Source organism: Mytilus edulis, chromosome 8, assembly GCF_963676685.1.
Source record: "Mytilus edulis chromosome 8, xbMytEdul2.2, whole genome shotgun sequence".
Classification (NCBI taxonomy): Eukaryota; Metazoa; Mollusca; class Bivalvia; order Mytilida; family Mytilidae; genus Mytilus; species Mytilus edulis.
In genome coordinates, this window is record NC_092351.1 from 88,257,365 (window position 1) to 88,273,572 (window position 16,208).

The window sequence follows — 16,208 nt, forward strand, 5'->3', positions numbered from 1 at the left end:
TGAGTTGTGGAATTTGTTCTCAAAGTTTAGGAAAAAGAAAAAAAAATCACATAAGAACAAACTGTTCCCTGTTAGTTAAACTTTTACTTTGGGTGATGTCTTGATCAATACGTGTTCTAAGAATTTTCATATCTCACCATGTTATGTGGGATGCACTTACGCAGTCAACGTATTGCCAGATTACACTTATTTATTATATTAAATTTTACTGGATTAGAATTTGATATGGGTTCTTTAAGGGAGTTCGCTTCTCAGTTTCAAAATAACTAGATATCATTGAGATGGAGGCCATCTCTGTGGGCCCCGCTGTGAATAATGTGCATTAAAAAATTGTATCTTTACCATAAGACATGGGTTTGTCAACTGAAATCAAAGTTTTTGACCTGGACCTTTGACCTCGGAAGTTGTAAATAAATTATGACACACCCTTTGGTGTTGGTTTATAAACATGTCAAGTATAAACTTTGAAATGATAACGGTTCTCAAGATATAGAGCGGACACGATCTTTACCATAGGACATGGGGTTGTCAACTGAAACCAACGTTTTTGACCTTGAACTTTGACCTAGGAAGTTGCACATACATTATGACACATCCTTTGGTGTTGGTTTATATACATGTCAAGTATAAACTTTGAAATGATAACGGTTCTCAAGATATAGAGCGGACACGATCTTTACCATAGGACATGGGGTTGTCAACTGAAACCAAAGTTTTTGACCTTGACCTTTGACCTAGGAAGTTGTACATAAATTATGACATACCCTCTGATATTGGTTTATATACATTTCAGGTATAAACTTTAAAATGATAACGGTTCTCAAGATATAGAGCGGACACAATCTTTACCATAGGACATGGGGTTGTTAACTGAAACCAAAGTTTTTGACCTTGAACTTTGCCCTAGGCAGTCGTTCATAAATTATGACACACCCTCTGGTGTTGGTTCATATACATGTCAAGTATAAACTTTGAAATCATAACGGTTCTCAAGATATAGAGCGGACACGATCTTCACCACAGGACACAGGGTTGTCAACTGAAACCAAAGTTTTTTTACCTTGACCTTTGACCTAGGAAGTTGCACATACATCATGACACGCCCTCTGGTGGTGGTTAATAAACATGTAAAGTATAAAGTATGAAATCATAATGGTTCTCTAGATATGGAGCGGACACAAAGTGTTACGGACGGACGGACGGACGGACGGACAGACTGATCACTATAGGGCGACCCGCCTTTGGCAGGGCCCTAATTAACTCTTCAAAACACTAGTTCATATTGATAGGGGATTAATAAAGGAATCAAAAGAGCAAAAAAAATTATATAGGTCAATATGCTTGTTTTCAAAATATTAGCCTTTGAAATTTTGGCGGGAAAATATTCTCTCTTGACTATTCATAGCTTTATCGTTGACAAGTTCTCAAAAACTAAAAAAAAAATAAAAAATTTATAAGACTTTTACAAATGGCTTATCATTATACATGTAAAAGATTTATAAACAGAAAAATAGGGGTCAATAGGCAATTTTTTTTAAGGCATTTAAATGGATAAGACCAGAGGATTCCGAAAATCTGATAAAAATCCCAAAACATGACAAGCGAACTTCCTAAATATGGTATATGATTGGAAACTAAGTACAGTAGTTACTATCAAAATTACTATTAACTATGAAATATTAAAAATAATTGTTTAACTAATTTTCTTGATCGGTGTGGGAAAAATATTTTTCCTCACTAGTGATATATATCTGTTCTCGGCAAATTATGAAGTCACATATAAAGAACACAACTTTAAGATGTTATAATTTCGACAGTTTCAGATTTATTTTCACTCATTTCAGTCATTCAATATGGATTCTCTATTTAGAAGACGAGTCAGGAACAAAGATGAAAGCCATTGATATTTTCACTCTTGCCATTAATTACATTTAAGAAACAAATCTTGCAAAATTGAAACGATTATTGAAAGACGTTATAAGTAATAATCTAAAGGGACACATTTTAGATGTTATAAGTTTTATATTTATTTCCTCTTCTTTCAGTCGGTAGACATGGATACTCTTATTACAGACGAGTCAGGATTTAAGATGAAAGCGTTTGATATTTTCACCTTTGCCATTAAATACATCAAAGAACACACTATTAACCAGATGAAGCGAACGTTTACATACGTTAATATAGCAGCTATACATTATGTGATAACTGTTCCGGCTTTATGGGAGGATAAGGCCAAAATGTTCATGAGAATGTCGGCGATACAGGTTATACTATAGAAATGAGAAGATTTGGTATGAGTGCCATTGAGACAACTTTCTATCTTAGTCACACTTTGTAAGAGTAAACCATTATAGGTCACAAAGTACGGCCTTCAACACGGATTCACAATTAACTAATCTGTTAATATACCATTTCAATGTGTCTACACAATGATCTTAAGTTTCTAATCACTAAGTACCCTTTTCATGAACACGATCTTCGTGGAACTTACTTGACATGATCTTAATTAATATATGCACCGCAAACACAATCAACACAAACATGGGCTCCGAGTCTGTGTGAGTTTTGTAATCAAGTTTAGTCCGTCGGAAGGGGACGATAAATGACCGACCCATGCTAAGAGAGAGCAGCATCTCTTGCACGTAAAAGACACCTTTGTAGATTTTGAAAAAGATCAGGCGAATGCCGCTATAAGACCGCACTCGCACCCGAAAAGTGGGAAGGGATTTATATAAGTTGTAATAACTTGTTTCCCAATCTAAATATGTTTCAACGAAGTGAGTAAATCCAATTAACAAAGTTTTATTTTTCAACAAAATGCTATATGTACCGCTCTTTCGTTGCATCAAATTTTGTCCCCATCAAAGTGATACTTACATGTATATTAATGGTGGTCTTCTTCTTGTACATGTTAAATTCAGTGAATTCTTTTACCCTATTTGAAAAGTAATGAATATAAATAATTTAATAACATTTGTGATCATTTAATATATGAATCAAACGTTTCGAAAATTCTCCAAGAGAAACAACAATCTTTTAAATTTGAAAGTGGACGAAGATTTAAAATGTTAAGGAGTTTGAAAATGAATAAATGTTTCTTTCCATTTCAATATGATCTATACATTTTGTAGTTTACAGAAATTTCTAATCTTTCATATTCATGTCGTTGTCACTTTCTCTTAGTAAACTTTGGTATCGACCGCCTTATTTTCGTAACTGAGTTTTTAGTTTTATCCTGCGTTTATCTACTTTAGTTTATTGTTATATAAATTAGCAAATCATGTAAGTGATTTTTTTCCATTAAATATTGGAGTCAAACAAGGTCACAACCTCAGTCCTGATTTATTCAAAATATTCATAAATTTCGTCCGATCGAAACTCCTTTCTGGATTTATCTCAATCGTAAAATTATCATAATTTGCGAATAGCTTGAAGACGAAAAGAGACCTTTGAAACGGGAGAGATCCGTTTGCGCCAAAAATGCGTCCTTATGCGCCACAACTTTTTCTCTCCAATGCTACGTTTGCGCCACCTGTTTTAAAATTACATGGTATCATTTGCGCCAAAAATGATACATACGATTGCGCCAATTAGAAGAAAGATTACTCCCCTTTATTGGGACTTGGACCCGGCAGTTTACACTGCAAATGTTTCTTTTTCTGAAACATACTTTCTTCTCACTGCTGCTGCATGGGTTCTTCACAATTAAATGTATATAGTAGCTTGTATATTCACTTTATTGTCCAAAAAGACAAAACACTGAAGAATGAAATGCATAAAACAGTTCCCGGAATGTTTCTGCTCCATGACTGGTACGTCTTGCGTTAGATAGAGTTTTCAGCTCATACGGATGGTGGGAACAAAACAATGTGTTATCAACATATGTGGCTTAAACATAATCAGCAAAAGCTTCTATTTTCTTCTCATTTTGGCATATCTTGTATTAAATATTCAGCAAAGCATTGCAATAAGTTTTCTTCTCTCTCTGTACATTGACTGTCTGGATGCATTTAAAGTCATTTCTCTCCAGATGCTCATCTTCATTGTGAAATTTCCGAACATATGATACTTTTTAAGCCAAAAATAAGAATAACCATTAATCATTTATATTTATGATAGATATGTGTATAGGTAAATTGGCGCAAATGAGTTCCGAATATTGGCGCAATTGATACATTTGGAAAACAAAATTTGGCGCAAATGATACCCCTGAAAAACAGTAATTGGCGCAAAAGGACTGCTGCCTTTAAAACACAGGCGAATTCATCTCTGATCACCTCACCTGAAAATTATTATTAGCCATACTAATTAGTAAATACCTGTACACTTCCCATTATAAAATGATCCATGAAAACGATTAGCAATTACGTTTACAGTAAATCGTTTTTATACTAGGTACACGGGCACGGGTGGTGTTATCCCGTGTCTGAAGGTGCATGTAACTCTTTGAGATAAAGATGTTTTGTGAATGTATTTCACAGGCTGGGATAAAAGTAGACCAGCTAACAGTTGTACTGGAGCCAGAAGTAGCATTTATATACTGTCAAGAATTCAGGACAGATCGAGAAAATAAAACCAATATTACTTTCTCTGAAACAATCAAGAAGGGCATGAAATATGTAGTGGTGGACCTTGGAGGTAATATACAAATATTTATTAATTATGGACTTTTGACGAGGTCAATACGTTATATATGGACCTGTTCAGATTATATTGACCGAGGACGTTTCTTTTAATGTTGAGTATTTTTTCAAAATAAAAATGATCCCTTCTCAAAACTTTTGCTGTATATGTTTCCTATGAAAAATATCCCGACTTTGACCAGGCAGGTGAACCAAAAGACTTTTAAAAAAATGGTATTTAATTTCCTGCTTCTCCGCTAAGCAGGCAACATTAAAGAGTAAGAACAAAGATTGGTCGACTGGAGGTCAGAATACTGGTAAGATGAAAGGTCTTTCATGCGGACTATTACCTTGTAAACTATCACGACTCAGCGTGTCTGTCTAGTACAAATCAGGGCTAATATCCATATCACATTAGCATGTTATCATCCATCATCAATCGTTTGGTCAGACGGTGAATATGTTTCCATGTCTTAACTCATGGATTGGTTATACTATTTATATATTTTATATTAAAGATTTTGGTCTTCCTTTACTTTAGGGGTCCCAACATTACTGTTAAAAAATGGAGGGTCCCACAATAAAAAGTGTCTGAAATATAAAGTGTCTGAAATACATTATGTCATTGAAATTTTAAATATTCTGTTGATTTAATAAAACGTTAAGGGCATACGATACAGGTTTGATCCCATAATGAAATTTTGATGAAAATTTGCATATAGGCTATATTTTACCTGATCAAATCAAATATGTTATAAAAAATATACCATCATGTGCTACTTTTTGAGTTAATTGAGGTTCAAATTTCAAATATTTCCTCAAAATACGGATTTGTGGACGTATTTTTCCTTTCGACAGAAATACATAACTTTTTTGTTTTAAAAGATAAACACAAGCTGTTTTTTGCTAAATTATTTGTAATTTATGTTTTATATAAATATTGTATAAATTTGTAAATTTTATTTTTACAAATATGGGAGCTACCATATGATTTTTAAGGGGGGGCTAGTATGAAATTTGAAAAAAATAGGCAGGACAGGAGTTTTGAGTAAAAAAAAGGCAGGATGAGACACTTGCAAAAAAAAAAGTCAGGACGACAATTTAGGTAAAAAAAAGTCAGGATAAACAAAAAGGCAGGACCGAACAGAGTGAAAAATAAAAAGGCAGGACAGATATATTACAGCTAAAAAAAAATGCAGGACAAAATTTTTCATCCTAGCCACCCCCCACCCCCCATAAAATTCAAATGGTAGCTCCCTAACTCAAATTTATCAAATGATTATGAATGTAGAAAAAAACGTAATTTTTTGCTGTATATTTATCAAATTTAATAGAATAAAATTATTGCACTATTTACGTTTTCATGAAAATTGGGGGTACACGTAATCAAACCAAATGTCATTTTGAAAAAGATGGGTCCATGAACTCGATTTCATGTTAAATCAGTTTGAATGATAAAAATCCGTCGAAAACGGTATCTTTTCCAGATAAGTCACAGTTTGACGTCACGAAAATAACAACTTACGTTAGCAACGTCATTACCTCTCCTATTACTGTATCGTATGCCCATCGTCATATCCAAGGAAAACAGTAGAATGCTACAACATGATATGTAATATTGTTTATATTAAAAAAATACGATTAAAACAGCCCTAATACTCACCAAAACGGCATGTGTCATACTGATGACGTCGTCATGGTGATATAAAGCACGTGAACTATATTGCTTTTCGGCCCGGTCCAATACTGAAAAAGTATTCATTGCCAGTCCGTATTGGAAATATTGGCCCTATAATCACATCATTGCCTGTCCGTATTGGAAATAATGGCCCTATATTCACATTTGATGTATGTAATACAGCATTCAGAACAAGTCTGTATTGAAATAGTTGTAATATTTAATAAAAGTGTTATTAACTGGCTGTTTCTGTATTGGCACTGGTATAGATTCTCGGTCAGCTGTATTGGTCATCGATACAGCAAACCTTGAATCTATAACAGGGCCAATACAGAAACAGCCAGTTCATAACACTATAATATATCGTGAAGCGTGGCTCATGAATATAGATCGATTGATAGTTGTTTAATTCCACTTTCAACACTGTTTTTGGTATTTGTTGGAGGACGCTGGAATACCCGGATAGAAATTTTTAACTACAGTAGAAAACTGATAATCTTAGTCAGCTATAAGATTGGAGACGAACTCACCTGCCATGTGCTGCATGGGCTCGAACGTCAACACCGGACGCTGGTAGGCTAATAATACAATAGTTGAACTAAAAAGTTTCTAGTTCTAGAATCCACCGAGGACTCCTCAAGAAAATAGAAATAAATTCGTAACATGCGCCCTTTCAAAATACCACCACTTAGCAGTTTATTAAGAAACTTTCAAAATTGAAATTGACAGATAATAAATTATAAATACGAATGATTGCAGATATTCTTTGCTTTTTATATTCATTTTTTTGTTGTTAAGGCCGTGCAGCGGATATCACAGTCCATGAAAGACAGCCAGATGGTTTATTAGAGGAAGTTGTTCCGCCAAGCGGGGGTGCGTGGGGTGGGACGGCCATTGATAATGCGTATCTAAGATTTTTGGAAAAAGTATTTGGCGAAATGGTAGTACAGGAACTAAAATTGAAGGATTTGGAGGACTACACAGAACTAATTCACGAATTTAAAGCTAAAAAATGGTCGATAAAAACCGATAGGAAAACCGATATAGTTATAACAATGCCTGTCGGTTTGGTGAATATCATTGAGAAACACTGCGGAGGAATAGATGCAGCTATATACTGAAATGCAGTGAAGTTTAGCATTTGATAGTTCATTGATAACATTCTGGCGTATCATAAACAAACAACTTGTAACATCTCATTTCATTGGCCGAAAGATTCAAATACAACAACAATGTAGTCAGTGTGCACGTGAATTGACACAGGTGACCGACAATGGAATGTACTATGTTACTACGAACGTAAAAACAAGGATTTCATTTTGTATAGTTTACAAACCTTTGGTCAAAAGAATTAAATAAATCTATTGTTAACTTCAAATAGTGGGGTCGAAATATTATACTGATATTTTGTATTAAGTAATATTCTAAGTTCTTTATGCATGCAGCAACTCAATTATCGTGTACCGCATAATGAGAAATATAAGGATAAAATAAAATGCATGTGCCGCTTTTATACGGATAAATATATGAACCACTTTTAATTTCTTTCAAACTGACGATAGGTTATAATCCTAACAGTGTCGTAGTCACTTATAATAAGTATCTCATAATACTGATCCATTACAATAATTAATGATAGGTTGCACTGACATTCCTCTTTTATTATTTTCATGCTATAAAACATACACACAGTAGCTATAAGAGTACCATAAACGGAGAAAATTGTCCCCCAAAGATAGAAACAAAATAACTTTAATGTTTAATCCAGCCACATTATTTATGTATGTGCCTGTCCCAAGTCAGAAGCATGTATATTCAGTGGTTGTCGTTTGTTTATGTGTTACATATTTGTTTTTCGTTCATTTTTTTACATAAATAAGGCCGTTAGTTTTCTCGTTTGAATTGTTTTACATTGTCTTATCGGGGCCTTTTATAGCTGACTATGCGGTATGGGCTTTGCTCATTGTTGAAGGCCGTTCGGTGACCTATAGTTGTTAATGTCTGTGTTATTTTGGTCTTTTGTGGATAGTTGTCTCATTGGCAATCATACCACATCTTCTTTTTTATATTAATCGTATCATTTGTGCACCTGAATGAATTCAGTATTAAAGACATGTTGTTGTAATGAATTGAAATGTTACATCGGCGAAGATTATTTCTTTTGCATGTGTGGAACTAAATAATAAATTAATACTGGTGAGAAATGTCGTAATTTATAAGGAACAATTCTCGTTTGAATTGTTTTACATTGACATTTCGGGGCCTTTTATAGCTGACTATGCGGTATGGGCTTTGCTCATTATTGAAAGCCGTACGGTGATCTATAGTTGTTAATTTCTGTGTCATTTTGGTCTCTTTTGGAGAGTTGTCTCATTGGCAATCATACCACATCTTCTTGTTTTAAATATAAATGTACTGTTTTTAAATGGATGAACATTTATCTTTTAATTTTATACTGTAAGTATAGAGCTGCATAACATTGTTGAACTATCCGCTAAAGTATATGTAGTATGTATTCGTATCTAAAATGAAATATAAAACGAAACGTGTATGATAACCTGATAAACAAAATATGAAAAAATTAAGGATGACTAAATGCATGTACAAGAAGAAACTCACCTTTTTATCAATACATTTAAATGATTTAATGAATAAACACTTTTTTAAAAAAAAACACTGTTTGTTTCTATTTACATAGATATAGGAAGATGTGGTGTGAGTGCCAATGAGACAACTCTCCATCCAAATAACAATTTATAAAAGTAAACCATTATACGTCAATGTACGGCCTTCAACATGGAGCCTTGGCTCACACTGAACAAGCTATAAAGGGCCCAAAAAATTACTAGTGTAAAACCATTCAAACGGGAAAACCAACGGTATAATATTTACAATATATAATTTACGTTCGTTTTTCAAACGAGAAGAGCAAAACCTCATGAAGTATATAGTTGGAGTTTATAAACTACATCTAATCATCCCCTATGCCATGATTGGCCATCCCCGTTTTTTCTTAACAAAGCATGGTTGGTTACATGTTATGAATTTACTTTCAATTTCGGGATTTTTTTTTCTTCAAGTAAACGGAATCAGAAAAAAAATCACTTTCCTATGTCGAATACCTAAAACTTGACAAAGAATATGAAAAGTGTTTGTATTAAAGTACGGTTTCATTTTTCAAGTACAACGTTAATTCATCGAGTCCATTGAGTAAAAGAAAAGGCAGGATAAGCAACTTGGGGGGAGTCAATGAAAAAAATATGTGAATTGAGGTTTTTTTTTTTTTATCATACATTGAACTTTTGATGTCGTCCCTTGATCTAGAGGAGACATTTAAATTGAATATTTAGATTTGAAAACTGTTAAGATTTTAAAGTTTAAACTTTACTACCAATTGCAGAAAATAATAAAACCAATGAATTTCACATGCACATTTATAAAAGCTAGAATTGTGATTGGAATCATGTATGGGAATACGACGATTGAAGCTTTAAACGACCTTGACCAGCTACGTGAATATTAATCAGTCCATTCAACGTTATAGTACGTGTGTTCTATTTTCGCAGGTGTGAGGTCGAAGGTTTGAATTGACCAATGAAAACGATCGTTCCTTAGAGAGTTAATCTAATGAAGTTTGTTTGAGTGATAATGTCGCACGACCTTTCGCTAAGCTAGGCCGCAGTTAGGAGTAAAGAAATCCCCATATAGTGATTCCATTTCCGTCAGAGGTCGACACAAACTATATGTAAACCCTCAAAAGTTTAGAGACCTTTTCAAGCCTACTATCAAATCTTTATTGCAACACCTCGACCAACTTTTTAGGCATCCAAAAGTTTCAGACATACAACACATCATTATGGTAGGCGGCTTTTCAGAATGTGAACTTGTACAAAGAGCAATGAAAAATGAATTTCCTAAAAAGAAAATTATCATTCCTGAGGAAGCTGGCCTTGCAGTGTTAAAAGGGACCGTGCTATACGGTTATCAACCAAAGATAAACAAACGTATTTTGAAAAATACCTACGGGATTCAGAGTTGGCCAGAATGGGATCCTGAAGTACACCCGGAAACTAAACGTGTCCGAATCGACGGGACCGATCGTTGTAAAGACGTTTTCTATAAAGTTGCAGTTAAAGATGAAAAGGTAAAATTTGGGCATTCCTATGGACAAATATTCAAAGCTCTTAAACCCGATGAGAGAACGTTAGAGTGTACTGTTTATATATCAGATGACACTAACCCACGCTATGTTACCGATCCTAGTTGTCAGTGCCTTGGAAATCTTATTGTCCCGTTAACTCCCCTTAATAAAGGACAATCGCTAGAAATTGAAGAAACAATGATATTTGGGGTAACTGAACTGCTGTTTAGAGCTAAAAATATCAAGACTGGAGAAATTTATGAAACACTGTTAGAATTCTAAATCAAATGTTTGCATGTTAATTAGACTGGAAATCATTGTTAAAAAAATATGTAAGAAAAAATCTCTGCCTTAAGTGACTTTTAAAGAAGTTCTTGTAAAAAAAAGTTATTGGACGACGAACAATTTTGTGGCGTTTGTACAGGTAAGGACAATGCTAATATTATAAACCGCTAACGAGAGGGATTGTGCTTTGTGGCACCGTTAAAGTCCACAATTCCTCTAAAGTCCACAACACCGCTAAAGTCCACAACAATTTTCCGCTAAAGTCCACAACGCCGCTAAAGTCCACAAAATGACCTCCGCTAAAGTCCGCAAGAAAACACCGTTAAAGTCCACAACAACAAGTTCCGCTAAAGTCCACAAAAAAGCACCGTTAAAGTCCAAACATTTTTTTTTCATTATCAAAAGACAATTTTCTGTTTTTTACACCCTATATTATAGATCTTATTAAAAGCACGGACTTTTGTTCTTAGAAAGTATTTCTTGTCAGCATAAATTCTATTTTGATGAATGAAAAAATTATAGTATTTGCTTTATCGTTTTTTATGCAATTTTCTATCAATCAAACAGACAACATTTCTGAAAAGTTATCTAACTATTATACTCTTTTTATTCTTTAGTAAGTATTTGTTCATTCACAAGAAACTCCAACATAGCGTTCTCTTTATGTATATATGCTGGAGACAAAATTTGGAGCCTATATTTGATATTTAAATTTCCTTTGCAATATCTATAAAACATAAGTAAGATTTCCATTCAGTGTCTGTTAGGTTCCACAGCAGCCAAAACGGTCCGTAAATCTCAAAAAAAGACTTGGATCCATCATGTTCTTTTTTGAAATCAAAATAATGATAAAGAATACCACACATTCATGCATTTTGTGGTGCTCAGCAGATTTCCATCACTCTTTGGTTTGCATATAAAAAAGAAGATATGGTATGATTGCCAATGAGACAACTGTCCACAAGAGACCAAAATGACACAGACATTAATATAAACAACTGTTTGTTTTGTTTTCAAAAAGGAAAATGAATTTGTTTCAGAATGAAAGATGAATTGAATAAATTATACGCGGATGTGGTTCTGTATTGTGTATTATCCATGATGAGTACAAGTATAAGTTTTTTTTCAACAATGCTACACGTATATATATATATATATATGTTCCAGACAATATGAGTATATCTGATTTGAACCCTTACGCGTACAATGTGGACCATATAAGTATACCTGAACGTATACTCGTACCGTATGAGTATACTCGTATGGTTTAGTATGAGGTCGACCATACATGTGCATTTGTCAAATTTATCAAGAGTCAGAAAATGAAATAAAAACTTTAACCAAATAAACTAGAGTCTCTAATGAGCCTGTGTCGCTCACCTGTATTTACTGATCCTTTGGAAATCATGTAAAATAAGGTTAAAATCATAATTTATAGTATGAGATATCATTAGAGACTATAATAATATCTAAGATAATAGCAAAGAACTCAGGGACAGCAACCCAACAACTGGTTGTCTGAAAATTTCAGGGCAGATATATCTAAATCTGATAAACATGTTTGCCACCGTCAGATTTGCTCTAAATGCTTCAGTTTCAGAGATATAAACCAAAAACTGATTTTACCCTATGTACTATTTTTAGCCATGTTTGCCATCTTCGTTCGCGGGCAGGGTCATCGGACACATTTTTAAAACTATATACATGTACTCTTATGATGATTGTGGATAAGTTTATAGTTACACTTTGTTTAAGTAATTTCAGAGGAGAAGATTTTTGTAAAAGTTGACGACGACGACGACGACGCCGGACGACGCCGAACGCAAAGTGATGAGAAAAGCTCACTTGGCCCTTCGGGCCAGGTGAGCTAAAAAGTGACGCTACATTTTTTAGTATGAAATTAAGTTCAAATGCTCAAATTGCAATTGAAGTTATGGAAGTACATACATGTATATTTTGGAAGATAAGTTTTTAGAACATTTAGGAACGTTGTACTTCAAAAACCGATAAGCCAGTAAAGTAAAATGGTCAAAAGTATTTGTCACCTATAATTAGTTGTTATATATATCATGAAATCTACGGATATTTTTCATAACAAATATTTAGGAACTATTTCATGTAAGATTTTAATCAAAATTAGTACCAACAGAAGCAGACCTCTCATAGGTTTATTTGTTTATTTGGTAATTTATCTATTTTGAAGCGTTAATTCTCAATTTCTGATGATATAACACAAAGTTTATATCTTAAGTTATCCAAAAATTTGATTTACACCAAAAATGAAAAACAAAACTAACCGAAGAAAAGTATGACCAATTAAAAAAAAACTTGCCGACGTATTTGTGTGTTGAGAAATCCAGAACTAATAAAAATAAGTGTCTATGAGCATTGGAGGGTGTGGATATAGAATAAAGGCGATAGGAACGTTCATCTTGCATTGAGCCCGAACACCAACAATTGTTGAACTATCCTATAGTCATATTGATTGATAAAATGTACGTCACATCAAAGTTCACGGTATCGCTTTCAGAGTTTTTTCGTTTCTTTATTCTCTTTTAAAGATACTTTTTTTAGTATTTTGAAAAGGCTAAATGGAAGACTAGTATGAAGTTTTAAGCTGAAACTTTTACGAATTATATAATATCAAAGAATGTTTCTGTTCTTTTCAATACAATTTTATTGGTTTAATACTGTAGAACAGATTTAGTGTTTTGTGGTTTATAGAAATTAATCTTGTGAGTAATTTTACATGTGATTAAAACACTTTACCAAGATAAACAACTAGTGTATGTATATTTTCTTAAGCCCCATTTATGGGCATTGGTTTTTCCTTTTGAATGGTTTTACACTTGTAATTGTTGGGGACTTTTATAGCTGGCTGTTTCGTGTGAGCCAAGGTTCCGTGTTGAAGGCCGTACCTTGACCTATAATGGTCTTTTATAAATTTTAACTTGGATAGAGAGTTGTCTTATTGACACTGTGACTCATACCACATCTTCCTATATCGATCAAATCAGGTTTTGTTGTGACATTTTGGTAGAAACCCATTCAACGCATCGATATCTGCTACTAATCGATAAAAATATAACTTAAGGATGTACTTAGGTGAGGTTTTGGCATTTGCGTCAAATGTTCGGACTCCTTGGTGTTTTTCCATACAATACAATGTAAAATATTTTGCCCCATAACACCAATTTATTTTTTCATATAAGACTTAATAGCTCATGAAAGGTCATTTACCAAAATTTTAAAATATTCTTAATTTTCTTTCTTTTGTTTTGAGACCTAATAATACCAATGCAAATATAAGGTAAAAGTCCGAGTCAGCCTTTTCTCGCCATATTTTAAATCTCAAATATCTAGAAAAGGAGGTCCATGACCTATCAATATTTTTAGCTTATTTTTATCCTTAATTGATGCTCTACCAGCTTATAGTATCAATTTTAACTTCTTAATTTATCAATTTTCACCTAACCTCACCTAAGTACATCCTTAAATCATAGAATATTTTCTTTTTTATTTGGAATTTATCATACTGGCTTCATTTTTCCGTTATGAAAATCATAACAGAAATTAATAACAATAAACGTTGGTTAAAAGTTTTGCGACAGGAGACCTTTGGGAATTCATAAACTTAGTATTTTTTTTGTTTAATGATATAATCAAGATTGTTGCATGCCGTTCAAATGTTATAGATTAGGAGGCACATTTGCTTTGTACATTAATTATGTCAAAAAGTGATTATATGCAAATAATAAGAGAAAAAAAATACTTCTTGAATGCAGTAATAATAAATAACGAATTTACAAACTTTTTAGAAATGATGTCCAAATTGGCCATCAAGATCAAAATTGATAGAACAAAATCATATACCGATACTGTACTTTTTTCATGTATCAAACTGATAAAAAAAATACTACCGAGAAGAAAGGCCAATGCTTTGTATTGTACTAACGGGATAAAAATAACGAATAATATGTTTTTAACAATAAAAAATTTGGTGTGGACTTTAACGGTGCTTTTTTGTGGACTTTAGCGGAACTTGTTATTGTGGACTTTAACGGCGTTTTCTTGTGGACTTTAGCGGAGGTAATTTTGTGGACTTTAGCGGAAAGTTTGTGGACTTTAGCGGCGTTGTGGACTTTAGCGGCGTTGTGGACTTTAGCGGATATTTGTTGTGGACTTTAGCGGTGTTGTGGACTTTAGAGGAATTGTGGACTTTAACGGTGCCACAGTGCTTGATTTTCGTATCAGTTTAATTGAAGTCTGGAGCTGGCATGTAATTTACTAATTATAGTCCTTTGTTAATTAATGTATCATTGTCATTTTGCTTAGTTTCTTTTTTTACCTTTGTGATATGGGGCTCTGGTCTCTTTTAAACTGAGCTTTACTGTGCGTATTTTTGTGTGAGTGTCAGTATGTTTTTTTAATTCCACATAGGCTAGAGACATAGAAGGAGGGTGCGATTTTACACCACGTGTTTAACCCTGTCCCAAGTCAGGAGCTTCTGACCTTTGTTAGTCTTGTATGTTTTTATGTTTTAGTTCATTTATATGTTTTGGGAGCTAAATGTAACGTCCATTTTCATTGAACTAGTTCAGATTTTTAATTGGGCCAGCTGAAGCTCACCTCCGGGTGCTGGAATAGATCACTGTGTAGAAGACCCACAGGCTGCACTTTTGTCGGGTTGTTGTCTCTTTCACACATTCACCATTTCTATTCTGAATTTTATAATATACATGTATATATAATGCATAAAACAGACGAGTTCCTTTTTAGTCGGAATAAAGCTACAAAAATGTATAAAGAACAGATAGACACCTTAACTGCACGATTGATCAGCAGGACATGATCTACACATAGGTTTTAAATTACTATATATACCCATTGTGGGCGTTTTTGTTTTTATATCTTGAAAACTATAAATTAAACTTTTAGAATACAAATTATCATTAAGGCAACTTGAAGGTTACAAACAAGTAAAATTTTGCAGATACAGTTAGTGGACACTTTATAGGATTTGTTTACCCCCTTTTATATGTTTGGCAAAAAACTAAATAAGATAAAGAGATACTGAAAAAAATCATTTTATGATCAACACTAACGTTTTACAGAATTATAATCTAGTCTACATGTACATGTACAATGTTTGAGATTGCTAATTGTTGAAAATGCTCATAGACCTAGGTGAGCGACGACACAGACTTTGTAGAGCCGCTGGTTGTATTACTATACATTTTGCTTGAGTTGTCTATCCTTTCTTTTTAGAAATAAGAAAATGGTGTATAAGTGCAAATGAAACACTTCTCCATCCAAACCACAATGTGTAAAAAGTAAACCAATGATTATAGGTTAAAGTACGTTGCTATTCCCATTTTTGTCTTCACGGACTTCAGAGTTAAAATTACCCCTATATCACCCAAATGCGAACCCTTTTACAAATATGTTGGTTTGATGGAGAAAAATTTATTGGCAAAATGTC

The 16,208-nt window shown here is 33.5% G+C and overlaps 2 protein-coding genes across 2 annotated transcripts; both read left to right on the forward strand.

Moving 5' to 3' along the window:
* The first annotated feature begins 1,935 nt into the window (after positions 1-1,935).
* On the forward strand, positions 1,936-10,811 carry LOC139486579 (heat shock 70 kDa protein 12A-like). The gene is made up of 4 exons (XM_071271501.1): positions 1,936-2,264; positions 4,482-4,638; positions 7,099-7,409; positions 9,987-10,811. The coding sequence occupies exons 1-4, from the start codon at positions 2,055-2,057 to the stop codon at positions 9,990-9,992; spliced, it is 684 nt and encodes a 227-aa protein (XP_071127602.1). The 5' UTR covers positions 1,936-2,054; the 3' UTR covers positions 9,993-10,811.
* Positions 10,157-10,723, forward strand: LOC139484502 (heat shock 70 kDa protein 12A-like). The gene has a single exon (XM_071268234.1). The coding sequence runs from the start codon at positions 10,157-10,159 to the stop codon at positions 10,721-10,723; it is 567 nt and encodes a 188-aa protein (XP_071124335.1).
* Positions 10,812-16,208: the final 5,397 nt, after the last annotated feature.